The 27,319-nt window shown below is 49.2% G+C and overlaps 1 protein-coding gene across 2 annotated transcripts; it reads right to left on the bottom strand.

Moving 5' to 3' along the window:
* Positions 1 to 769: 769 nt before the first annotated feature.
* On the bottom strand, positions 770 to 26,333 carry LAPTM5 (lysosomal protein transmembrane 5). Of its 2 annotated transcripts, none has more exons than XM_021528391.4 (8): positions 26,125 to 26,333; positions 19,538 to 19,631; positions 12,684 to 12,760; positions 11,447 to 11,575; positions 9,416 to 9,541; positions 8,669 to 8,764; positions 4,412 to 4,504; positions 770 to 2,361 (listed from the first exon to the last, which is right to left on the bottom strand). In XM_021528391.4, the coding sequence occupies exons 1-8, from the start codon at positions 26,209 to 26,211 to the stop codon at positions 2,287 to 2,289; spliced, it is 777 nt and encodes a 258-aa protein (XP_021384066.1). In that variant the 5' UTR covers positions 26,212 to 26,333; the 3' UTR covers positions 770 to 2,286. The 2 variants fall into 2 exon arrangements, with proteins under 2 accessions (XP_021384066.1, XP_021384067.1); XM_021528392.4 differs by having other exon boundaries at positions 9,416 to 9,538; positions 26,125 to 26,320.
* Positions 26,334 to 27,319: the final 986 nt, after the last annotated feature.

Below are 27,319 nucleotides of genomic sequence, written 5' to 3'. Positions count from 1 at the left end.
GGGAGGACTGGACAGGTTTGAGCATTTTGGGGTGATTTCTGAGCATGTTTAAAAGCACTGGAGCCACTGAGATGTCATTTGGGGAACCCTTCCAGACTCCAGGTCTGCTGAGGAGTCTCCTGGGGCCCAGAACAAGGTGATGGAGCACAGAAAAATGGATTTATCCCCCCTTAATGAGAAAATCACCTGGAAAATACACAACCAACATCATCCTCTTCATCCCCATTACAGAAATGCACATCGAGTGCAGAGAGCAGCGGCAGCAGCACATTTCTTATTCATCCTCTGCAAGCATTCCACTGAAGTTTGCTGTTAAATATTCCATTGAAGCCTGGTTTGTGGTGGTTCAGAGTGGAGCAGCCCCCGGGCTGTGGTCCAAGCTCTGGATGAGGCTGGAATGGAGACTTTATTTAAGACGGAGAAAACCCCACTTTTTTCCCACTGGGATGTTTGAAAAGAGCAGGAAATGATCCCCAGAGGGGAGCAGGTGTGGAATTCCAGGGACATAGCAGCACCATCAGCAGCATCTGCAGGGCCTGAGCTGAGCAGAGTCAGGCCACGGATCCTTATCCCTGCTGATAAGGCAGAGAGGCAGGTTTTGAGAGGAAATCAAAACAGAAATATCAGCTTTTCCTTTGCCAGCAGCACAATCATGAGAAAGATCAGGCCAAGGTCAAAGCACCATTTTTTGCTCACTAATATTTTTTAAAAATCAAATTATTTCTTCCTTCACTCAGCAATCAGATACCCTCAGAAACCAGACTCACAGTTTGTAAGCCATTAACATTTTTATTTTAATTGGAACTCGTTTTCCAAGTGATATAAAAGCACAGAAAAATGCATGCAGTCAGGTATGAAAAGGCAGAGCTGGATATTCTGGGTGGCTGTCAATCACCACAAGCAGACAGGGTGAGGGCTGCAATTCCCAGGGATTTTTGGCTGCTCCCTTTGCTGTAGGAATTCTGCAGCTTGAGCTGCAGGGCTGGGTTATCCCAGAGAAAATTCCTTCCCTGTGCATCCCTGTCATAGTTTGACATGGGATTTCCATGTCCCATGGAGCATTTCCATTTTCCATTTTCACCAGAGGGACTGATAAGAGACTGATAAGAGACTGATAAGGGACTGAGTGAGCTGAACTACAGCCCACAGAGAGACTTTCTGGGTTTTCATCCTTTTTTGGAGTGGCAAGAGGTTTTATTGTTTAATATTGTTCATTTTTTTGTGCTGATGAATGCTTTGCCTATTAAATAAGCAGTTTTTTCCACTTTTCTCCAAGAAAATGTTTTTCTTTAGCCAGTTAGGGGAGGAACCACTTGAATTTGGTTTTCTAGAAGAAACCCTTTTAGAAGCTTTTCTCCCAGGATTGCCCTACACCAGGACAATCCCTTAATCCCACTTCCTAAAGGTCAGACTGAGCCAGAGGAGATCCACCATCCTCGTGGCACAGAGCAAAGCTGGCAGGGCTCAGGCCAGCCCTGCACCCACGGCAGCCAAATCCCAGATTCCAGGGACGGCAACCAGAGCCAGGGTCAGGAACCTGGGGTGCCAGGGTCAGGAAATGAAGGTGCCAGGGTCAGGAATTTGGGGTGCCAGGGTCAGGAATTTGGGGTGCCAGGGTCAGGAAATGAAGGTGCCAGGGTCAGGAACTTGGGATGCCAGGGTCAGGAACTTGGGATGCCAGGGTCAGGAACCTGGGGTGCCAGGGTCAGGACTTTGGGGTGCCAGGGTCAGGAAATGGAGGTGCCAGGGTCAGGAACTTGGGGTGCCAGGGTCAGGAACCTGGGGTGCCAGGGTCAGGAAATGAAGGTGCCAGGGTCAGGAAATGGAGGTGCCAGGGTCAATAAACTGAGGTGCCAGGGTCAGGAACTTGGGGTGCCAGGGTCAGGAAATGAAGGTGCCAGGGTCAGGAAATGGAGGTGCCAGGGTCAGGAACTTGGGGTGCCAGGGTCAGGAACCTGGGGTGCCAGGGTCAGGAATTTGGGGTGCCAGGGTCAGGAAATGGAGGTGCCAGGGTCAGGAACTTGGGGTGCCAGGGTCAGGAAATGGAGGTGCCAGGGTCAGGAACTTGGGGTGCCAGGTACAGGAAATGGAGGTGACAGGGTCAATAAACTGAGGTGCCAGGGTCAGGAACTTGGGGTGCCAGGGTCAGGAAGTTTTGGGGGACAAGGCCCCGCAGTTCCCTGGCAGGACGTGGCTGGATAAAGCTGGGAGCGGCTCTGGGTGAGCTCTGGGCTCCGCGGGGAGGGGCAGCAGCAGTGCCTGGTGCAGCTCTCCCCCAGGCCGGGCTCAGATGGTCACGTAGGGAGGGGGACAGTCCTTGGAAGGCAGTTCCAGGGCTTCCTCATAGGACGGCAGCACGGCCTGCAAGAGACCAAAGGTCATGGCATCACAGGGATTTCATCCTGGGGGGCTGAGACAGAGAGTTAGAAATCCAACTTGAAGGAGAAACTAATTCAGATTTAGCTCAAGAGTGCTGTTTTAACTTGTTTTGTCTATAGCTTGCTAAGCTTATTTCATGTACTAACTTACTGTGCTCACAGAAAACCTACAGAACAAACAAAAAAAATTAAAGTTACTTATAAAACCCACAAGTTTCTAAATTAAAGAGAGATAAGGAGGGGCCCCACCAGCCTTAAAAAGAAAACTAAAGCTAAGTTGGAGACACAGCAATGTTACAACGACGTTACTAGAGAACTGCACAGGCTCATAAAAACTGATGAGACAGTTTTAATATGAAACGGGGCTAGGAAATAAATATGCATGAACCTGTCGTGAAACTTTATGCATATGCAAGAGGTTAGGGGATAAAATAGACTCAAGAATTTCAGAGGTGCACTGTCCTTTGGGGGAGCGATCCCGCATGTGTCCAACACTGAAATAAATCAGACCAACTTCACAACTTGGACAAGTGTAGAGTTGTTTTCTTCCACACACCAGGGCTCCTCTGCCTGGTTCCAAGCAGGGACAGGGAACCGCTTGGGATCTGGGGCACGAGGGGCAGAAATCCAGCAGAGCTGGGGCCTGCGGGGCTTGGATCCCCCGTGTGCCAGTGCTGCCCCCGTTCCCGGCACAATGGATGGCTCAAGGCTCCTGACTGTGCGGAACCCCAGCCTCATTCCCGGGGGAAGCTGAGGAATTGTGCAGAGGGGCACAGATTTCCCAATCCCTCAGCATTCCACATCCCTCAGCATTCCCAATCCCTCAGCATTCCCCATCCCTCAGCATTCCACATCCCTCAGAATTCCCAATCCCTCAGCATTCCCAATCCCTCAGCATTCCCAATCCCTCAGCATTCCCAATCCCTCAGCATTCCCCATCCCTCAGCATTCCCCATCCCTCAGCTTTCCCTATCCCTCAGCATTCCACATCCCTCAGAATTCCATCCCCTCAGCATTCCCAATCTCTCAGCATTCCCAATCCCTCAGTATTCCCAATCCCTCAGCATTCCCCATCCCTCAGCATTCCACATCCCTCAGAATTCCCAATCCCTCAGCATTCCATACCCTCAGCATTCCCAATCCCCTCAGCATTCCCAATCCCTCAGCATTCCATACCCTCAGCATTCCCAATCCCTCAGCATTCCATCCCCTCAGCATTCCATCCCCTCAGCATTCCATCTCCTCAGCATTCCCAATCCCTCAGCATTCCCAACCCCTCAGCATTCCGTGTCCCTCCCTCTTTCCTTCCCACCCATCCTTCCAACACTGAAAATCCCAAACTCTCTGACGGAAAAAATGAAGAAAAAGCTGTTTTTAAACACTTTTAGCAATGGAAACCAAAGTCCCGCTGGAATTAACCCCAAATTCCTGGATCAGGAATTTATCTGCCATGCCTGTCTTTCACCTTCTTGCACATTGACTTTAAAGGTTTTATGCAGAAGTAAAATTAAATTAATATATTGTGATTAAAAGCTGATTATTGCCACTTGCTACTGGGGATTTGAAGGGTTGGAAATTCTATCAGATCCCAAAAAAAGGAGAGATAAGGATCACCAGTCTAAAGGATTCCTGTTCATGGAATAAATAAACTTTTCCTCATCTTTCCCACTGCTTTTGAGCCCATTTTCAGGAATAAATTCATTTTTACACCCCTTTTCCACTTCTTGTGGAAATGGTAGTGCAATTCCTGGGGGATTTTTGGCTGATCCCTTTGCTGTAGGAATTCTGCTGGTGGAGCTGCAGGGCTGAGTTATTCCAGAGAAAATTCACTTTTCCACTGCTTGTGACTCCACTTCCAGGAACAAATTCACCTTTTCCTCACCTTTTCCACTGTGCGTGGCTCCACTTTCGGGGTAAATTCACTTTTCCTCACCTTTTCCAGTGTTTTGGCTCCATTTTCGGGGTAAATTCACTTTTCCTCACCTTTTCCAGTGTTTTGGCTCCACTTTCGGGGTAAATTCACTTTTCCTCACCTTTTCCACTGTGTGTGGCTCCACTTTCTCCTCATCCCTCCTGCTGGCCTTGATGAACTTAAAGCAGCTCAGGACACACTTGAACATGTAGGCCTGGAAAAGAGGGAAAAGGGAAGGAAAAGGACATTTTCCCATGGCACTGCAGGGCAGAAAGGGAATTTCCCCTTTTGCCACCAGCCCGGGATTCTCCTGCTCTTTTCTCTGGATGGAGAAATTTGGGACCACGATCCCAGGGCCTTAAATCAGTGTCTACACCTTTCCCTGGGAATGTGATGGGACTGGGATCAATAATTTAGTAAATATGAAGTGATTAATCACAAATTAAACACAGCACGGAGAGCTCTGAGAGCACAATATCCTGGGCAGGAAAGGAAACTGTGGCCTTGATGTCATTTTCCAGAGCAGGTCTGGATTCCATGAATTCAGAACAACGCTGGGATGGGACTGGGATCAGTAATCCAGTAAATATCAAATGATTAAAGATAAAATCCATTCAAACACAACACTGAGAGCTCTGAGATCACAATATCCGCAGGTAGGAAAGGAAATCATGGCCTTGATGTCATTTTTCGGAGCAGGTTGCAAAGTCTGGAGCCCATGAATTCAGAATGGGATGGGACTGGGATCAGTAATTCAGTAAATATCAAATGGTTAAACATAAAATCCATTAAAACACAACACTGAGAGCTCTGAGATCACAATATCCACAGGTAGGAAAGGAAATAGTGGATTTGATATCATTTTTCAGAGCACATTATAATTTCTGGATTCCATTAATTCAAAACACTGAGGTGGGACTGAAAATCCAGTAAACATAAAATAATCTCATCACAACTCTGGGGTGGAACTGGGATCAATAATCCAGGAAATATAAAATGATTAAACATAAAATCCATTGAGACCTCTGAGATCACAATATCCCGAGGTAGGAAAGGAAATCATGGCCTTGATGTCGTTTTTCAGAGCAGGTTACAAAGTCTGGCTGCCTCAGGAAAGCACCAGAGGCTCCACAGAGATACAAGGACTGCCCCAAAAATCCCTTCATTCAGCAAAATCCCATTTTCACACTTCCCTGACAGGACCTTCTGGCACCCCATGGATTTATCCATGCAATAAATGGATATTTATCCATTTTCTGAGGAAAAAGGGTTGATTGAGGGGTTGTGGCCCAGGGAAATAAGCGGGGTCTGTGGGGCTGGCCCTGTTAAATCAATATTTTCCCTGCTCCGAGCAGCACGAGTCGTGTGCCTGGTGTTTGTGTTGGCCTGGGAAGGTGCTCGGGAGCAGTTGGGATTTTCAGGGAACACAGGGAGCCACAGATCCCAAACCTGGGCTGTGCAGCTAAGCATGCCCAGGACAATGGGGGCTGTCTGTGCTGCCGCCAAGCCAAGAGAAAGAGAAAAAAATGAATGAAATATCTGAGCTGAAAAAAATCAATCTCAGCATTCCAGAGATCGGAGGTAAATCCAAACTTTGAGCATCTTTTGGGAATGTTGCAAAACCCTTCCTGCTTCCAAAGCCTCCTCATCCAGAGAGCAAATCTGGAGCTGTCATAGAAACTGGGTAAAAACCTCCACTTATGCATGAAAAAAATCCTAGAAATATAAAAAGTCTTTAAAAAAATAAATCTAAGAAATAAATAAAATCCACACAGAAAAGGAATGCACTCCCTGAGTTTAGTTTCGATATTAAATCATACAAACTACTTCATTCCCTGATTTTGGTTTTGAAATAAAATCATACAACAAAGGAATGCATTCCTCAATTTTGGTTTGGAAATAAATAAAAATCACTCAACAAAGGACTGCATTCCTTGATTTTTGTTTTGAAATACCTCAAAATCATGCAACAAAGGAATGCATTCCCCCATTTTGATTTTGAAATAAATTTAAATAGTACAAAAAGGAATGCACTTCCCGATTTTGGTTTTGAAATAAATCAAAATCACAGGGGATGTTTTATTCCCCTTAATTTCTGCTTTCTTATCCCTGTGGTACTGGAGGCCTTTGTCATTCCAAAGGGAAATAAATTGGAATACTTGCCCACCTGCCATCCCTGGAAGTGTCCAAGGCCAGGCTGGAGCCCCTGGCACAGTGGAAGTGAGAAGAACCTAAAGGTGCCTCCAACCCCCTCAGCCCATGGATTTAGGATCACTCACGGATGCAGAGTGGAATTGCCCTAATGGTGCAATGGCAGCATCACCCTGCCCTTGGAATATTTTTCCATGGAATTCTGAACTGATTCTGCCGCCACAGGTAAAGCAGAGCCAGCCCTCTGCTGCCCTGAGCTGGGAGGCTGCAGGGAGAGAATTCCATGGGATTTTACCCATGGAAGAGGAGAGGGATTGGCACTGGGATTAAAGGATGGGAGTCCTGGTGGCTTTTTGGGGTTTTATTTTCACACCCCACCCCTCCTCTTACAACCCCAACACAAAAACCCACTGCAAGTCCAGCATTTTGTGGGTAAAGCTGTGGAAAATTCCAATTAATCCATTTGCCAGGGCAGGGAGATTCCTGCCAGCTGGGGCTCCGGGTTATCTTTGTTCCGGCTGCACATTCCGTGCAAATGTTAAAAGAGATTTTAAAGCCATGCCTGGAGTGCATCCATACAAAACTCTCCACTCCCCACTGGCTTATCTGGCCCACCTGGAGGGCTCAGAGGAGAAAATGGTTTCCAGCTCACGAGCAGCACTTTCTGCCCAAGTACCTGCAAGACTCTGGTTTTCTTCGTGGGCCTGAAGGTGAAAAATCAGTTCTCTGAGGCACTGAAGCAACAGAAGAATAAGACCCGTCTCTAGTGGAGCTTCCTGAGGCACCAGCAGGGCTTAGCTCCTGGCTTTAATGAACTTTGGGAGTATCAGGGTGCAGAACCCTGCTCCCATCAGAGAGGGCACAGCCACTCACCCACTGAAGGATCTCACCTGCTGCTCAATAATCTCATTTATTTGGGCACTTTACAGCAGGGGACTTTGCTGTGGTTTTTTCGACCTTTTTCTCCTCCTTGACAGGAATGGACAGTGATGATTTGGGGATGTAAGAGGGATTTTGCTTCGTAACTCACACAGAAGAGTAAAGACAGAGATTTGGATAAACCGTATGGAGGCACAGCTCCCACTGTGCCCAAGTGTTGGATTAAGCTTTTTCTGACCCAGAGGTGGGGTAACTGAGAGGTGTTTTAAAAACTTTTATTCCATTTTCAGTCTCATGAGAAGGGTGAGACAATACAATGTTAAAATTCACACTATCACAATCAAAAGCCAACTATTAGAAGCATTTCTTGGCCTATCAGCTTTAGCCACACCGTGCTGTAAATGCCTTCAAGCCAATCACCTAAAATTATCCCTCCTGGGCCCTACTGCACTGCATCTTTCATAGTTCTGCCTCTCCAAAGCATCTAGTTTTATTTGCAAGGCTGTCTTTTGAAACTTGTTTCTAGCTCCACTTCTCTCTCAACAAAGTCTATTCTATGGCATTTCTAAGTCAGCATTTCTTATCTCAAAGTTTCCCACACCTGAGGAGAGCCCAGTGTCATGGGGTGACGTTATGGTGTTTGTATCCCCAGTCGTGTGTTCTGTGTGTGTTTGATAATTCTGTTCTGTGCTTTCAGAACCGACTCAGAAAGTGAAGGTTTGTTTTGTCTTGTTATCAGCCGGCTCACCTCCCTCATGGTCTGTTGTCTAGAAGAGGCTGGTGCTGGCTTTGCTTTGCTTTGCTTTGCTTGCTCTTGCTGCTGTTTTTGCCTTTGCTTTTGCTTGTTAGTTTAGCTCAGCAGTCCAATTCTTTCCCTGGACTGTTTCTTTTCCCTTTCCCTTTCCTGAATACCATCCAACCTGCTCCAGACAGGACCTGGGAACCCCGAGGAGCACCCAGAGCCTGCGCTCTGTGATCTGCAGCAGCCATCCCCAGTGCCCAGAGCAATCCCCAGCGCCCAGACCCGGCGGCCACTCCCAGGAAAGACTTTCTGGATTTGTTCATCTCTGCAGAGTGGTGAAAGGGTTTTTTTGTCATCTGGTGTTGTTCATTGCTGGGGAGTGCTTTGTTTGTTAAATAAACAGGTTCTTTTCCACTTCTCTCAGAGAAAATTTTTCCCAAACCAGGTGAGTCAGGAGGGACTGTGGGGGTTTGTTTTCTGGGGGCTCCTTCCAGAGGTTTTCTCCCAAATTTCCTCTAATCTAGGACACCCAGCAAGGCAGATTTGGGAGAGAATTAAAGCTGAATTTTCCTGGAGAAGCCCCACTTCAGAGGAGGAAGTCCTTACCTTGAGGATGAGCACAGCCACGAAGGCGATGGTGAAGGTGATCATCACTTTGGCATACTCCTCTGCTGGCAGCTTCTCCAGGGCTGGCAAAGAGCCCTGGGGGAAAAGGGAGAAGGTCTCAGCCCAAAACACTCAGGTGTCAGCCCAAAACACTCATTCCCTCTGCCAGGGGCACCCACAGAGAGGGGTCCAAGGTTCAGACAGAACAAGGAATGAGGAATTTTCACTGGCAGCAGCGTCACAGGGGTATTGTTTTCTTCTTGCTGCTTCCACTCCTTGGGCAAAGCACTGTTTAAATTAACTTTTAAAAATTTAATTTCCACTTTTGCCACCAGACTGGGATTTTCCTGCTCTTTTCTCTGGAGGGGGAAACTTGGGACTGTGATACCAGGGCCTTAAATCAGTGTCTCCATCCTTCCCTAGGAATGAGATGATTCCATCTGTTGAAAACAACACTGAGGTAGGACTTATTAAATAAGATTGTTTAATAAAGATGAAATTTGAGGCATTTTCCATGCAGGCAGCTCCACAATTTGCATCCATCAGACCCCTATAAGGAGAAACAAGGTTTATTTTTAAGGAACACAGGAGCTGTCAGTCAGGAGCAGTGCTGGGGAGAACATGGAAAACGATCTTTGTTGTCAAACTGAGCAGCTTGGGGTGCTCCAGAGAAGCTGCACAGCCATGGAATGGGAATTTATAGGAGTTCCCAGTGTGGGAAATGAGCAGAGCTGGCTCCAGACCTACCCCACTGTCCACAGGCTTGAGGCTGAGGTAGGTGGGCACCTCCATGTAGGAGCTGCACAGGGTGAGGATGCTCAGGCAGAAATCCAGCAGCTGCAGCGCCAGCAGGGGAGTCCTGGCGTGGCCCTGCTGAGGGGACAGGAACTGGGTTACAATCACAGGATTGGGTCACTTCTGCAGATTATTCACACTTTACACAGAGCCTGTATTTGCTTCACATGGAGTCTAAGCCACTAAATTCCCTTAAACTCAACCCAAACCTTCCCTTCTGCTGGCCCAAAGAGTGACCAAACTGTTTCTGGGGCTTCATCTGAGCTCCACAGAAGCCCCTGGCCAGAGCAGTGACAATCTCAGTTTATCTCCAGCAAACCCCTCCTGTCGGGGGCACACCCAGAGCCACCTCCCTCAAAGCCAGGAGAAAATCAACATTTCAAGACAGGGGAAGATAAACATCCCAGCTGCCACTGGTTTCCTTCTGCCTCCAAGGATTGCATCCTGTCTAGCCAGGAGAAACCACCTCACATCTGGATTCAGGATCCTAAGTCTTTTCCAAATGAAAGGATTTCATGACAAACCACAGCCCAAGGTTATGATCCTTCATTCCAACCTTCCAGGATCCTAAAGGCCTTTTCTATACTGAATGATTCCATGAAGAATTGCAGCTCAAGATATTGATCCTTTACTCCAACCTAAAGGATTCCATGAAGAACCACAGTCTAAGGTAGCCATCCTTTATTCCAACCTTCCAGGACCCTAAGTGCATTTTCCAACCTAAAGGATTCCATAACAAACCACAATGATCCTTTACTCCAACCTTCCAGGATCCTAAAGGTGTTTTGCACCCTGAATGATTCCGTGAAGAATTGCAGCCTATGATAATGATCCTTTATTCCAAACGAAAGGATTCCATGTAGAACCACAGCCCAAGGTAACAATCCTTTATTCCAACCTTCCAGATCCTACAAGTCTTTTTCATCCTAAAGGATCCCATGAAGAACCACGGCCCAGGGTAAAGATCCTTCATTCCACCCTTCCAGGACCCTAAATGAATTTTCCAACCTAAAGGATTCCATGACAAACCACAGCCCAGGGTAAAGATCCTTCATTCCAACCTAGATGATTCCATGAAGAACCACCCCAAAGGAATGATCCTCCATTCCATGCATTCCTCATCTCAGGAAAGCCAAGAGCCCTTGGGAGGTGCAGAATCTTTGCTTCTTTTCTGCCAGGGTCAGGCTTAAATCGTGAGATGTTATTTCTCATTTGGACTCAGGTGTTTGTTAGTTCTTATCTCTGTCACAGTCCCACAAACCCTGAGTTCTGCAGCACTTCACTCTGACACACTGGAAATGGAGCTGTGCCTCTCTTTCTACAAGGCCTTTTAAGGAGAAACTGTCCAACCAAGAAATGACACCTAAATTACTTTCACTTTTAACCCAATAACCAACCACCCGTGCCCACATGAGGACTTTTTTATCCAATGGCAGAAAACTGCCCAAACCCATGGAGGAGAAGAAGGAGAAGGAGAAGGAGAAGAAGGAGAAGGAGAAGGAGAAGGAGAAGGAGAAGGAGAAGGAGAAGGAGAAGGAGAAGGAGAAGGAGAAGGAGAAGGAGAAGGAGAAGGAGAAGGAGAAGGAGAAGGAGAAGGAGAAGGAGAAGGAGAAGGAGAAGGAGAAGGAGAAGGAGAAGGAGAAGGAGAAGGAGAAGGAGAAGGAGAAGGAGAAGGAGAAGGAGAAGGAGAAGGAGAAGGAGAAGGAGAAGGAGAAGGAAGACCAGCCTCCACCCCACAACCTCTATTTTGCTTCATATAAATATTACCACATTCTAAACCCTCAAACTCTGAGTTTCCCACCCTGTGATATCACACACTACTGTTCAAACTCCATCCCCACAATCCCAGTTCTGCCATTCCATTTTGGAAGCCTCTCCACGGCCTCAGGTCAGTGCAGAGTTCTCCTGGGGGTCAGTGCCTGGCAGCACAGAGTCTGAATTTCTCAGTGAGGGTTCCAACAAGGAGGAGGAGCTGTCACCCACCGTGTGGCCCAGGGAGGACACCGAGATGATCGCTGGCACCTGGATGTAGGAGCTGAACATGGTCAGGAGGCTCAGGAGGAAATCGATGACTTGCAGAGCCAAGAAGGGGATCAGGAACCGCTCCCTCTTCTGAGAAGGAAAAGCAGTGATGGTTATTTATTATATAACCATTGTATTTCGTCACCCTGTACTTTTAAAAGTTTTAAAGTTATTTTAAAAGCCTTCTGATGTTTACATATTTCTACTGGAGTTCTCACACACTGTTCATGTAAATAATGATTGTTTTGCATTCTTCTGTGTGGGAGAAGAGAATTGATAGACTGTTGGTTTGACCAGTGTGGTTGGAGAAGTGGCAATTTCTTCTTCCAATCCACTGTCACTTTTATAATTCTATGTATTATGAAATCAGAAATAAAAGTTACTTCCATTTACTCTTTTGATCTTAGAGAGGGTGTGTGAGTTATTTCGTGTCGTAGTGCGACAATATTTAATGGTTATTTCCATTCCAAGTGGGAAATGAGACCAGCTGGCAACACCTGGAATGGAGCGCCTTCGATGGTGCTCCAAGAATTAACACTTCCCTGGAATTTCTGATTTCAATGACCACTGATCCAGAGAAAACAGGGCATCAATGCTGACTTTTTTCACCCCTTTGGAAAATTTCTGTGAATTCTCACTCTGTGACATTAGCACTTCCTATCAGAGGTGACATCCAGCTGTCCCTGAAATTCACCTCTGCAGAGGGAGAACTGGGTTATTTGGGTGGGGTTTAATGCTTAGAGCTCTGCCATCAGATTCCTGGGGTCTCCAGCCCCAGGCCTGGTCATTCCTCCTCCTGCACTGGGAGATGAGTCCCAGCTGCAGCACGGCAGTGACAGTTCTCTCATGGGACCTGAGTTGCAACAGGGCAAGGAAATGAGGCAAGAAAACCTTTCTAAATCATAAAATCTCCTTTATTTAGCAGCTTCAAATGCAACTCCGATGGAAATTATGCCCAGATTTGGTAAATCTGGGTGTTTGAAGCTTTTCACAGGAACCTGAGGCTTCAAACCAGTCCCTCTCTCCCTCTGGGACCAGGAGACATTTTTAATTTGCCTTTTTTCCTGTGTGATTCTGTGGTTCTGTGATTTTTATCTGCCTTTTTTCCTGTGTGATTCTGGGTGGTTTTCCTGCTTTTTTTGACCACCATTCCAGTGAGCACCATCCAGACCCTGAGGGTCATTTGTGGGAAACATACCTTGAGCACCCCGAGCAGGAGGTGGAAGCTGATGACGAACAACATGAGGATCAGCATGAAACTGGTGGTGATATCAGCTGAAAAGGATAAAAAAAATAAAAGGAATCACCACGTCACCAAAAGATGTCCCAGCTCCATCACACCCCTAAGAGAGGGTTCAACCTGGCACAAAGAATTGTGTCTGTGCAGGAATTACTGCCATGCAGCTGGAATTAACCCTCTTTTCTCTTTTTACACCCATTTTTCATCTCTCTTTGAAGTTCCTGTATCCACCAGGTGCTGTAGGTTGTGAGCTTGAGGGAACCAAGGCCTGAAATGTTTAATATCCCAGGCTACAAAATGAAGTATTAAAAAACCCAGAGGGCTTTTGGCTCTTAGCTCTGAGCCAAATTTCATATCAAAATTTCCCTGAGCTGGAAATTATTTAGAGGCTGGAAGGCAGATGAAGGAACAAGCAGTGAAATGCTGAAGGATCTTCAGAACCTCTCAGAGAAGAGCAGGAATTTTCACCCCAGGGAAGGTTGGGGGGGATCTCTTCCCCCACCCTGCAGCTGTGGGATGCAAGTGACACCTCAAAATGCCATGTGAGGGGGTTTAAGGTGATTTTTGGCAGCTGCTTTTGTTTTGAGGGTGATGTTTCATACCCACAGAGTTCCTGCTCTACCTTTGCCTGGAAGCAATTTTCCCTCCTGCAATCACAGCCTGCCCTGCTGCTGATTCACCTCTCCAGAGGCAAAACTCTGCTGCTTTTTTTTTATCAGTCTCTGCACAACCTTTCCCAGAGCTCCCTCCAGCTCCTTTCCTTCTGTTTCACCTGAGTTTAAATCAGCACTGGCCAGTTTGGGTTCTTCATTTTCTGAGTGCTTCAAGAAAGGGTTTAATTCTGCTAGAAAAAACCCAAAGTTTTAATTTTTCTGTCTTTTTTTTTAAACAGCTGATCCTTCCCATAGGTGCATAGCACTGATGGTCCTTGGGGTCCCTTCCAACTGAGGATATTCCATGCAACTATGAATAAATCCAGTGCCTAATTGTTTTATACACCACTCCCCCACTGTTTTCTCAAGAACTCTGGGAATCGTGCCTGTAGAATCCCAGTCACATTCCAGCTGCTCTGAAATCCTTAACTGCTCCATATCACCCTTTTTTCCCCAGGAAAATGCATCTCCATCTCCCCCAGCTCTGGGTGTTCACCTGGAGCTTTGGTGCCCCTTTGGTGAGGGAAGATTTCAGTGCTTGGGCAGACCCAAATCATTCTTTATTCCCTTTCTATAAGGGGATATTCTTTATTACAGTAAATATTTATTAATTAAATCTATTTTTTTGTTTTGCTTTTTGTTTGTTTTGGGATTTTTTGGCTTTTTGTTTTGTTTTTTCTTTGGTGGAGGGGGGAGTTGTTGCCAAAAGGATAAAATGATTCCTAAAGAAGTCAAGGCAGAGAAACCTGTCCCTGTTTTTCAGGCAGGTGACCCTGACAATGGTAACTTTATCAGAATTTGGACATTTGCTGTGTTTAGGGGGAAATGCAAAGATTCCCCCCAGGCTAAAGGGACACAAATCTACCCCCAGCTCCAGAAAGGACTAAAAATGTCACTGAGAAGCTCTGGAACAATTCCAGGTTTGTTGAAAACCTTCCTGAGCCACATCTGGGCAGGTGGCAGCAGCAGCACCGCCCCTCCCATCCTCCCTCTGCTGACAGAGTTCATTTAAATGCAATTTAAATTCATTTAAATTGATATAAAAGGGATTTTCAATTCCCCTGCTGTCTGTTCTTTAAATCTCCTCAGAAATGAGCTTTGCTGATGGGAAACTTTCAGTGTGCAAAGAAGCTCTGGCCAGAACTTCCTCTCCCCAGCACAAGGAGCCTCTTCCTTCCTCAGGCTTTGGGGAAAAACCCTCTGGGGAGGCTGCAACCCCCCAGGGAACCAAAAAAGCTGATTTTGAGGGGACTGGGGCCATCTGGAGGGGTGGGATACAGGGAATGATCTGAATTATCCACTCACCCTGTACCAGGAAAGGAGGGCTGTGATGGTGCAAAGCAAGGAATCAGCTTTTCTTCATAACCTGATAAAACCCCAGTGAGTTGAGAACAGCACTGAGGTGGGACTGGGATCAATAATTCAGTAAATATGAAGTGATTAAACACAAACCCCATTAAACACAGCACTGAGAGCTCTGAGAGCACAATATCCTGAGCAGGAAAGGAAACTGTGGCCTTGATGTCATTTTCCAGAGCAGGTCTGGATTCCATGAATTCAGAACAACACTGGGATGGGACTGGAATCAGTAATCCAGTAAATATCAAATTACTAAAGATAAAATCCATTCAAACACAACACTGAGAGCTCTGAGATCACAATATCCGCAGGTAGGAAAGGAAATCATGGATTTGATGACTGCTCTTTGATGGCTGCTCCTCCCCAGCCTGTGGGAATCGAGACCCAGAGGAGGAAGAAATCTCCATGAACAGTGAAGAGAGAGCCCCCAAACCCAGCAAACCCCGAGGGAGAGGGGGAAAAGGCATTTTCCTGGAGAAAATCAGGAGCACAAAAAGCAGCTCTGTGGCAGCTCCCTCCAAAGGCAGCCACTGCTGCTCCCACAGGTGTGGGAAAGAGCATTCCAATTGGAATTCCAAGGCAGAACAACAACCCCACCTTTGAGGAACAGGGGAGTAGAACCAAGGCTGGGATGTGGCACACGAAGAGCCAAAGATTAACAGGGAACAGCCTAAACCCAAAACAGATCTTAAAAAAGGAGCCAGACTCAGCCTTTGTGGGATCAGCCCTAAAGGAGCCAATCCCAATCCCATTAAAAACCAGGCTTCCAAAATCTTTTCCCTAAAGGAGCCAATCCCAATCCCATTAAAAACCAGACTCCCAAAGCCTTTTCCCTAAAGGAGCCAATCCCAATCCCATTAAATCCCAAATTCCCAAAGCCTTTTTCCTAAAGGAGCCAATTCCAATCCCACTAAAACCCAATCTCCCAAGGCCTTTTCCCCTGGGTTTTGTCCAGCACCAGCACTCAGGAATTTGCCCAGAGAGGGTTTCTCTCCTTATCCCAGGATTTTCTGAGGTCCAGCACAGACACATTTTCCTGCCTTTCTCTCTCCATGGGCTCCTGCTCCAGCTCTCTGGCAGGATCCCTAATTAATTGGGAAGCAGCCATTGCCAGCTAATTGCCCAGCTGGATTTTCCAAGCAGAACCTGGATCAAACCCCCCCTCAAACAAAATAACAAAGAAACAAAACTTCCACAACCCCGCAAACACAAAGCAATGGGAAGAAAAGAAAAACCAAGGGAAAACAACTTTCCATGGGCTGGCTGCCTCCCGTTTGTTCCCAGGAAACAGAGTCATCCTCCCTGCTGGCACCAGGGGTGTCTTGGTGCCATGGACAAAAACCCAAAAAAACACAACCAAAAAAAAATCCTCAATTCCAACCCCCCAAACAAACAAACAAACAAAAACCCCCAAACAAACAAAAACCAAAAAGCCAAACAAAAACACAAACAAAACCCCCAAGCAAACAAGAATCCAAACCAACAAACAAAAAACCAAACAAAACCCCAACAGAAAACCAAAATACACAAACAAACAAACAAAAAAAAAACCAAACAAAAACGATCAAACAAAACCAAAAAAACCAACCAAACAAACAAAACTCCCAAAACTACAAGCAAAAACAAAACAAACACCAAGCCAACCCAACCCAAAAACTGCCATGAAACAGCAAAACAAACAAACCCTGAAAGAGGAAGGAAACACTTGAGGTCACACGTGCATCATGTTCCTCAATTCCCATAAAAATTGGAAGTGGGAACACGTTTTACAGGGATGGATGGATGATGGATGATGGATGGATGGATGGATGGATGGATGGATGGATGGATGGATGGATGATGGATGGATGGATGGATGGATGGATGGATGGATGGATGGATGATGGATGGATGGATGGATGGATGGATGGATGGATGAATGAATGGATGGATGGATGGATGGATGATGGATGGATGGATGGATGGATGGATGGATGGATGATGGATGGATGGATGGATGGATGATGGATGATGGATGGATGGATGGATGGATGGATGGATGGATGATCGATGAATGATGAATGGATGATGGATGGATGGATGATGGATGGATGGATGGATGGATGGATGGATGGATGGATGGATGGATGATGGAGGGATGGATGATGGATGGATGATGGAGGGATGGATGATGGATGGATGGATGGATGGATGGATGGATGGATGGATGGATGATGGATGGATGGATGATGGATGGATGGATGGATGGATGGATGGATGGATGAATGATGGATGGATGGATGGATGGATGGATGATGGATGGATGGATGGATGGATGGATGGATGATGGATGGATGGATGGATGGATGGATGGATGGATGGATGATGGATGGATGGATGGATGGATGGATGGATGGATGGATGAATGATGGATGGATGGATGATGGATGAATGGATGGATGGATGGATGGATGCTCCCTGAATCCTTGTGCTGATCCCAGAGATGGCTCTGGAGCCTGCTGTGTTATTCCCTGCTGTGTTATTCCCTGCTGGATCATTTCCTGCTGTGTTATTTCCTTGGAAAGCTCTGCAGAAGGGGTTTGCACCTTGCACTGGGGGCTGAGCTGAGCACAGCAGCCTCCAACCCATCCACAGGAATATTTGGGAATATTGCTCCATGGGAAATGTGAGAAGCATTGCACTTCCCCTTGCTTGGGTTCCTCTCAGCAGGACTCACCTAAATTCCCGTTTTTTGCTCACTGATACCCTTCCCCTTGGAACTGGGTGATTAAAATCCCTTCCACTCTGAACATTCCATGATTCTCTTGGATGAACCAAACCTTTGAGTGCTGATGTCAAACACCCTGGGGATCCCAGTGCTGCCTCTTTCCTTGGAAAAACGTGAATCCAGCTTTTATTACTTCACCAGGCAGTGCCTATTGCTGGTGTGGTGCTTTTCCCTATTTCTGACTCCTGTCCTGGGGACAGGAGGGTTTGGAATGTGCAGGAACCCATACTCAGCCTCCTTTTCCTCCACATACAGGGAATTTTCAGCTCTGGAGAATCAGGGAATAGCAATTCCTGGCTGCCAGGGGTTGTGTTTTCTCTCCATGGGCATGGATGGGGCAGGGAGGGGGCCTGGGTTCCTTCTTTTGCTCCCAGCGTTCTCTCAGATCGTGGTTTTTCACGGGGAAAAAGAACTCAAGAAAGGAAAATCCACCTGAACATTTTTTTCCAAACAGTTCCGGCAGAACATCCTGGTTAGGCAATATTTGAGGGATTTGTTTTCTTAGATGGCAGCTCATGAGGCTGCTCCATGTCTTTGCAAGGATCTGAGCTGCTTCCTCCTGGAGGAATTAAATTCTTCAGGAACTGTCAGCTATGGGATAGCTTGGCTGCCTCTTCCAGCCACCAATGCTCTGGAAAAATACACCAGGGGCTGGGAAAATCTGGGAATGGGGGCCATGGGGAGGGAGGGGTGGTGTGAGTCTGTCCAGTTGAGAGGCAGGAGAGCCACAGGACTGGCTCCATGGGAATGGCTCCATGGGAATGGCTCCATGGAAATGGCCCCATGGGAATGGTCTCATGGGAATGGTTCCACAGGGATGGCTCCATGGGAATGCCTCCTTGGCAATGGCTCCATGGGAATGGCTCCATGGAAATGGCTCCATGGGAATGGCTCCATGGGAATGGCTGCATGGGAATGGCTCCATGAGAATGGCTCCATGGGAATGGTTCCTTGGAAATGGCTCCATGGGAATGGCTCTATGGAAATGGTCCCATGGAAATGGCTCCATGGAAATGGCTCCATGGAAATGGCTTCAAGGAAATGCCTCCATGGGAATGGCTTCATGGAAATGACTCCATGGAAATGGCTTCATGGAAATGCCTCCATGGGAATGGCTCCATGGAAATGGTCCCATGGGAATGGCTCCATGGGAATGGTTCCTTGGGAATGGTTCCTTGGGAATGGTTCCTTGGGAATGGCTCCATGGGAATGGCTCAATGGCAGTGGTTCCACGGGAATGGTTCCACAGAAATGGCTCCATGGCAATAGCTCCATGGAAATGGTCCCATGGAAATGGTCTCATGGGAATGGCTCCACATGAATGGCTCCATGGCAATGGTTCCAGAGGAATGGCTCCTTGGAAATGGCTCCATGGCAATGGCTCCATGGGAATGGCTCCATGGGAATGGCTCTATGGGAATGGTCCCATGGCAATGGCTTCATGGGAATGGTTCCATGGGAATGATTCCAGAGGAATGGCTCCATGGCAATGGCTCCATGGGAATGGTTCCACAGGGATGGCTCCATGGCAATGGCTCCATGGCATGGAGGGGTGTTGGTGTGTTGGTGGCAGTGTCCCACAGCCCACACATCCATGAGATCAGTGTGGGGTGGGAGTTGTCCTCTCTGTCCATTGAGGAATTCTGGGACACTTCAGTGTTTCCCTGGAAATGCCCAGAACGTGAAGGAGGTCAGGAGTATGTGTGAGGCTGGAATGATCCACAGCTGGGGAAAAGGGAGAGGAAGGGAAACCAGGATTGCCAGGGGAACCCACAGGAGATTCCAGGGGAGCTGAAGGACTCTGCAGGTGCTGCAGAGTTTGGGCTGCTCCTCTGAAATAAAAATTTCTCTGGGCTCCACATTGATCTCCAACACAGCCTCGGCCTAAAGCAAACCCTAAGAGAGCCTAAATTCCTTCCTGAGCTGTTGACCCAGAATTCCAAATTCCTTGATGGGAAAGGCAGAGAAAGCAATGCAAGACTGAGGGACCCTTCCCTGCCCCACAGCTGCTTCCCAATATTCCCAGGACCCACCAATTCTGTAGTAATTGTTGTCCAGGTCTTTGCAGAAGCCCTTCCCATTGGCCACCTCCAGGGAATACTCGATCAGCAGCAGGATGCTCATGACCTGGAGAACAAAGCAAAAAACACAATTCAGGGACCTTGGACCCAATTCCCAGCAGTCAATTTATTTCCAGGGAATGCTGGATGGATGCGTCTCCAAGTGAGCCGAACACAAAGCGTTTAAATCCCAGGAAATTCTGAGACAACAGCTATTAGTTTATTAATATTTTGGATATAACTGCCAGCAGAAGGAAGATGGAGAAATGACAAAGGCAGCGAGTTTTGTTTCAATGGTTTTTATCCTGGTTTCATGTTTTGAAATTGCCTTTTGCTCCAGAGTCTAGGAAAATGCAATACCAGTATTCCAAAGAGTAAAAAGAAACACAAAAAAGATGAAAGATCTCCCTGTAAGAGCAGCTGTGCCACTCCATTGACAAAACCATCATTTTCTTTCCCTTATTTGAGGAAAATCTCAAAATGTTCTTTTTCACATTGAACTGGAATGATTTTCCCCAGGTTTTCCAAGTGGACCATCAAACCTCAAGCCTCCAGGTCTCATTCTGTCTGGACCTTAATGAGCTGGGAGATGGAGGGAGGTCCAGAGCTGCAGGCTCAGTCCTGGCCCTGAACTTCTGCACTCACCCAGGGATGTCTGCATCCAGCTTAGGAGATTGCCATGGAATCAGGGAATCCCAGAAAGGATGGAACATGCTGGGTCATTCCCTGCTGGGTCATTCCCTGCTGCCGTCCTGGGAAATCTCTGCAGGAAGGGGTTTGCACCCTGCACTGGGGGCTGAGCTGAGCAGAGCAGCCTCCAACCCATCCACGGGAAATATTTGGGAATATTGCTCCATGGGAAATGTGGGAACCATTGCCCACATTTGGAAGGGATTTGCCCATGGGTAGGAAGGGATTGGAAAGCTCATCCCATCCCACTCCTGCCATGTGCAGGGACACCTCCCATTGTCCCAGGCTGCTCCAAGCCCCAAAGTCCAACCTGGCCTTGGGCACTGCCAGGGATTCAGGGGCAGCCACAGCTGCTCTGTCCATCCCTGAGGGTGTCCCTGGCTGTCCCTGTCATCCCTGAGGATGTCCCTGTCTGTCCCTGTGTGTCCCTGTTTGTCCCTGTCCATCCCTGAGGATGTCCCTGCGTGTCCCTGTCCGTCCTTGCCTGTCCCCATGTCCCCCTGTCTGTCCCTGGCTATCCCTGGCTGTCCCTGGCTGTCCCTGTCCATCCCTGAGGATGTCCCTGTCTGTCCCTGTGTGTCTCTGTGTGTCCCTGTCCATCCCTGAGGGTGTCCCTGTCCATCACTGAGGATGTCCCTGCGTGTCCCTGTCTGTCCCTGCCTGTCCCCATGTCCCCCTGTCTGTCCCTGGCTGTCCCTGGCTGTCCCTGTCCATCCCTGAGGATGTCCCTGTCTATCCCTGTCCGTCCCTGTGTGTCCCTGTCTGTCCCTGTCCATCCCTGTGTGTCCCTGTCCATCCCTGAGGATGTCCCTGTCCATCCCTGTCCATCCCTGTCTGTCCCTGTGTGTCCCTGTCTGTCCCTGTCCATCCCTGTCCATCCCTGTCTGTCCCTGTCTGTCCCTGTCCATCCCTGTCCATTCCTGTCCATCCCTGTCTGTCCCTGTGTGTCCCTGTCCATCCCTGAGGATGTCCCTGGCTGTCCCTGTCTATTCCTGAGGGTGTCCCTGTCCGTCCCTGTCTGTCCCTGTCCATCCCTGTCCGTCCCTGTGTGCAGGAGGGCAGAGCAGCCCCAGCTCTGCTCCAGGCCCAGCTCTGCCCCAGAGCCCCGGGCAGGGGCTGAGCCCAGGAGCTGCCCTGGGCAGTGCCAGCCCTGAGCAGAGCCCAGAGAGGGGCTGGAGTCTCCTCCCGGGGACATTCCAGAGCCACAGGGACACCCTGCTGTGCCCTGAGCTCTGGGATGGCCCTGCAGGAGCAGGGAGTGGCACCAGTGTCCCTGGGGTCCCTCCAGCTGCCCCTCTCCGTGACCCTGAGCCCTCTGGCCCTATCTGCCCCCCACATCAGCACCTGCTCAGGCAGAGCTGAAGCAACTTTTCCACCAGAGCTGCACCAACCTTTCACCTCAACCACAGCCCGAGCAGCGCCGCGGGCGAGGAGGAAGTGGCACTGCTGTGGTCTGGGCTTGCGTTTGCAAACTGGGGCTGCTGGAACAGCCCAGAGCCAGCTGCTGCACGGGCTGGGGCTGGGCAGAGGGTGGGTCTGGGTTTTCAGAGGGATCCAGACACGCTTTGGGCAGCGGGGATGCCCAGCCAGGGGAGCTGTGCTGCCCTTGCAAAGGAGCTATGGGAGGGAAGGCTCTGCCCTGTCCCAGAAAGGGGGAAGCGAGGCTGGGAGGTGACAGGAGCTGAGCACAGCCCCTCCCTCTGCCTCTGTGTCAGCCGCAGAAGACCTAGAAATAATTTCAAACCAAATTCACCAACTTTCTGAGCCCCCAGCTGCAGCATCCGCAACTGTGGCGCTCCCAGCCACGCTGGGCTGTGAGGGGGCTGCGAGCCCCGGCCCACCCCGTCCCTCTGAATTTAAAATTCTGTCCGGAGTCTGAGTGAGAAGGAAGGATGTATCAGGTTTTCCCTGGGCCTGTCTGATACCAGCTTGTTCAAGAGTCACTCTGCTGTCTTCCCTTTTTTTTCAATTAAGTAAATGAACTTTGCAATTTGCTCATGAGCTGGCAAGAAAAAGAGGAATATCCAGATCTCATTACACGAGGACACGACAAAGTTAACACGAGTTCAGCTTAATGGAACAGTATTTCAGCTCCCAGGGCAGCTCTGAACCCTGTCAAGGATGAAATTGCATCGATCTAAAGTGTCTTTACAGCTGCTGGCACCCCTTGGGAGGAGAGGGATCTCTTAATGAAGACGCATGGAGATCACACCTGACTGCAAGGTGGCTGAGAGGTTTCATGTTCAGGCTCCCAAACACTTTTTGCTGCCTTTATTTCTGCTGTTGGTCCAACCCCTCAATTGCCAGCTTGGGAAATACGGGCAGAAATTGATCTTTCAGGTTCCACTTAAAAGGAGGCCTGAGCAAAATGGATAAGCTGGGCCCTAAATATCAGTTTTATTCTGAAAGAGGAGTGGGTGAGAGCAGGACAGCAAACCCCAAACTCCCCCATCCCATCCAGCAGATCCAGAGGCTGAAGCTGAGCGTGAGGAACCCTCTCTGATGTCTGCAGAGAAAAACGAGGCCCTGGTTTCCTTGCTGGTGAGGAAATGAGCCACACAACCCAGACCAAGTGCAGTCACACAAGATAAGGACATGGCAGGAAACCCCAGCCCAGCCTCAGAGACTCGGGAGACTTTTAAGGCAGAAGTTGGTTTAAAGTTTTCCATCTTGTGTAGAAAGAAAGAAGCACTGAGCTGTGAGCCGCCAGCAGAGACCTCCAGGCCTTTCCCTTGGCATGGAGAGCCAGGCCAGCACAGGACACCCTCCAGCAGCTGGCTTTGGCACGCTGGGGAGCCTTCCTTATTCCTGCAGGGCATGCACATCCAAGGGGACAAACCCTCTGCAGAGGGGCCTTTTGGGAGGAAGAAATAGGAGGATGGATGTGGTGCCTGCCCTGCACTCCTTGCTCAGCTACTCCCTCTGCAGATCCACCCTCAGCTCCCACAGAAACCAAAACCTCATTTCACACAGAAAAATACCCAGTTCCCTTAAATCAGAGGATTTCACTTCCAGGTACTCAACTCCCCTGATCTCTGATCCCTGATCTCGTGGAGCTGGAACTTCTGGAGTAATCCCCATCTTCTTGCTGCCTGTCTGCAAAGGAAACTTCACAGTTCTTGGTAGAAGAAATCTGAATCCCCAGAAATGGACGGCTGGAGCTGGGCCAGGGCAGGGCAGGCTGGAGCTCAGGGAAAGGTTCTTCCCCCAGAGGTGCTGGCACTGCCCAGGCTGCCCAGGGAATGGGCACGGCCCCGAGGCTGCCAGAGCCCCAGGGATGCCCAGGGTGGGGCTGGTGGGGGTCTGGGCAGGGCCAGGGGCTGGACCTGAGAATCCTTGTGGATCCCTTCCAGCTCGAGACATTCCAGGATTCCATGATACAGAATATTATGAAATAATGTAGGACTGAGATAAATCCAGTCATTAAATCAAGGGAGATAAATTAGAGTGACTTGAAGGCAGAATCTGACACACAGAGCCCCCATTCCCTGGGGACAATCCTGCTGCAGCTGCAGAGGGGTTAAACTGCTCTTAGAGGCCATGTTTGGTTTGTTGTTTTTTTCCCTGAAATATTTGCAGCTTGACTGATCTCCAGGTGATTTATCTTTTTGCACGTGGCCCTGCTCCTCTTCTGTTTCACAGCAGGGGTTTCTGCAAGAGGATCTTGAAACCGTGGGGAACAGGAGCCACTGGGGACAGGGACAAGGGACAGGGGACAGGGACAGGGACAGGGATGGGGACGGGGACAGGGACAGGGATGGGGACAGGGACAGGGACAGGGACAGGGACAGGGGACAGGGACAGGGGACAGGGACAGGGACAGGGACAGGGACAAGGACAGGGACAGGGGACAGGGACAGGGACAGGGACAGGGACAGAGACAGGGACAGGGACAGGGGACAGGGACAGGGACAGGGACAGGGACAGGGACAGGGACAGGGATGGGGATGGGGACAGGGACAGGGACAGAGACAGGGACAGGGACAGGGACAGGGACAGGGATGGGGACAGGGACAGGGATGGGAACAGGGATGGGGACAGGGATGGGGACAGGGACAGGGTGCTCTGGGTGCTGGGCTGTTCTGGGGACACCAGCACAAAAAACACCGCCCAAAACCACTGCCCTGTCAGAGCTTCTCCTTTTCTCTCTTGAGTTTCCAAGTGGCTCTTGTGGCAGCCGGGGATGAAGTGAGGAGTGCTTTGAGTTCTCATTTGGTTTCCTTTCACAACATTTCATCTTCTCCTGCTGCCTCCTTGGTCGATTTGTTCCAGGAGAAGCAGCTCAGGCTCTGTGGGACCCCTGGGTCATCCCCAGCCTGGTGAGAGCTCAGTGAATGCCACTCTGAGCTCACCTGAGTTGTGTCCAGAGGTGAGGACAGGACCTGGGAGGGTTCCAGAGGGGAATTTCTGCTCTGTGAGTTACAGAGCTGCCAAAGAGAGGAGCTGGAGTGCAGCTGAGGCCAGACAAGGCTTCCCAAGGCTCCTCTGGCTCCAATCAAGGAGCAGCAGGAAGGGAATTCTGTTCCTGCACTGGAACAGGTTTCCAGCCCTGATCTTAAATCTCTCTGTCAAACACCTTGAGGCCTGAAGAGCAGCACAAACTCCCCAGTGCTGTCTTTGAAAGTCACCTGCAGGTCACCTCCTCACAGCCAGTGGAGTTTGCTGATCACACATCCCTGTCCCCTCCTCACTGCCCCCCTCCTCCCCGTCTGCTCCAGAACGCCCAGGATTTATTCCAGTTGTCTCTGAAGAGATCAGCAGCGAGGCAGAGCTGATTTGTGGGAGGGGAAGACCTTGCCACAGAGACTGAGAGCTCCTTGGTGGCACTGCTCTCACCCAGCACGGCTGGGATTCATCCCTGGCACCTGCAGCAGGAATTTATCCTGATCCAAAGCCCCAGCACTGATGGAACAAATTAGTGAAGGTATAAATCCCCTTTTCCCTTCCCCTCCCCCTGCCCAGCTGCAGCTGCACCATCAGAAAGGGAGAGAAGAGGAAGGGGGGAAAAATGATTGGTATTGTGTGATCGCTCTGAAACTAAGACAAGACTTATCCAAAAATTACCCCGGTTTCCAAGGGCAAGAGGGATGGTACAGTTCCTGCTGCTCCAGGGAAGAGGGGGGACCGTCCTGTGCCACAGCTGCCATTCCCATGGGATTTCTGCAGGCTGCAGGTCCCCAGCTCCCGCTCTGCTGTCCCAGGGACCTGTGAGAGCCCCGTTACCTCCCCAAGGGCTCCCAAATGCTGACTGTGCACACCCAGAGCAGCACAGGGATTATTTTAATAAAGCAGCCATGCAAGCAACCACATCCTCAGGGTGGCTGAAAGCACCTAAAGCCCCTCAGTGCAGCCAGGAGCGTGGGAGAGAGGGGTCTCCAGGCTCTCCTGCTCTGCCATCCCTGCCCTGAGCAGCTTCTAGACACAGCCATGATCCCAATGGAAACCAAAAGAGACCCAGAGGAGGCAGCTCTGCCCATCACCCTCTGCTCATCCAGCCCCCAAATCCCTCCAGTGCCCCATTCCCACACTCCCACTGCCAGTGCTGCCCTTTCCCACCCGGCAGGCTCTGGATTCTCTCAGGTAGGAGCCCTGCACTGAGCAGAAAATCAGGAAGCAGAGCGAGTTTCCCTGGGCTCCAATTGGCAGAGCCCGGAAAAAATCATTCAAACCCCCACAGTGCAGTGAATTTCACTTCTCCCTGTCCCCCACCACCTTTTGTTCATCCCTCTTAACTCACTGGGTTTTCCTCCTGGGAACAGAGAACATTCCAGTGGCAGGGAACCCTGTGACCAAACCCACAACAATGCACCTCCTGGAGAGGTCCCACCTCTTTTCCTGTCTCCCTGTTCCTGCCCCCTTGTAGGACTCACCATGTGGAAGATGCCCAGGGCCACTGTCGCTGTCTTGATGTTGAAGCAACAGCATCTGGGGGGCTCGGGTGGGGTTTGGGCAGTCATTTTCGGGTCCCTCTGAGCACTCCTGAGTTAATGAGGTTGGATTTGCAGCCACCCCACAGAAAGAGAAGTGAGAGCAGCTCGGCTTCCTTCCTGCTCTCTGAATGTGTGAAGTCATCTACAAAGTCACATGAGGCCTTTGGGTTTCTCAATCACAAAGAAAGCAAAACTGGGGGGCTTTCTGAGCACATCCAGCTGGGAAATCAGGGCCCCAGTGCTGTGTCCAGCACGGGGTGTCGGGAGAGGACCATCAGGAGCAGCACGGGGCTTTGTCCTGCAGAAATCCTCAGGAACAAAACAGAGGCCAGGAATTTCACCTCAAACTCACCCTGCTGTTTTTGCAATGAAGCCTCCAAGTTCCTCCCTTTGGAGCTGTTCCCTACCAGCAAAGGCATCATTCCCTGGAAGTGCTGCTGGAGCAGCCTTGGGCTCTGTGAGGAGGAGGAGGAGGGCAGAGGGTGTCAATGCCTTTTTGGAGCTACCTAAAACCACAGGCCAGACAGACTTAAGGGAATAAAAAGCAGTCATATTTATTGAAGGGCCTCCAGGTACATTTAGGGCAGATGAAGCTCCCCAGGGGCTACACCCAAAAATGGACCATGGGTCACAGGTTTGGGCCATTTGCATATTGGGGGTTAATCTTCCAATTACAGTTTCAGGTAATGAAGTTATTCACTCCAAATTTGCTCCCCCCAAACTCACTTTTGTTTCCATCTCTCAGGCCCTGAGGCAGTGATGTGTCCTTGATTGCCAGGCCTGGAGAGGAATTGTTGTGTCTGCCCAAAATGGGGAAGCAGCAGCTCACACTGCACGTGGAGTTTGGAGTTATACACTGCAGAACTGCAGGATTACAAATAGATGAAAAATATAACAGCTAAAATCCTAATGCATCAGTGTTGGCTGAGGGATCTGCAGCTCTGGTCCCAGCTCCTGGGGATGTGATTTGTGGCCTCATCTGCTGGGAATGAAACCAGTGGGATCTGAGCGTGGTGGCTTTGTCACTGTGCAGGACATCGGGGTGTTCCTCCTCCTGAACTAACCAAAATGTGCTCTTTGACTGAGATTTTTTACCATTCTCATAAAAAATCCCATTTTTAATTTTCTTTTCCTC

This window comes from Lonchura striata, chromosome 23 (assembly GCF_050655825.1).
Source record: "Lonchura striata isolate lonStrDom1 chromosome 23, ASM5065582v1, whole genome shotgun sequence".
NCBI lineage: Eukaryota > Metazoa > Chordata > Aves > Passeriformes > Estrildidae > Lonchura > Lonchura striata.
This window is presented reverse-complemented; position numbering and strand designations above follow the sequence as displayed.

Bases quoted from the DNA above. Each gene is read 5' to 3' on its own strand.
- LAPTM5 (XM_021528391.4), bottom strand. From the start codon at position 26,211: ATGACTGCCCAAACCCCACCCGAGCCCCCCAGATGCTGTTGCTTCAAC. The intron at 19,632-26,124 runs GTGAGTCCTACA...TTTGTTCTCCAG, and splicing joins CCCTGGGCATCTTCCACATG to GTCATGAGCATCCTGCTGCT. The intron at 2,362-4,411 runs GTGAGGAAAAGT...GGTCTCTTGCAG, and splicing joins AGCCACACACAGTGGAAAAG to GCCGTGCTGCCGTCCTATGA.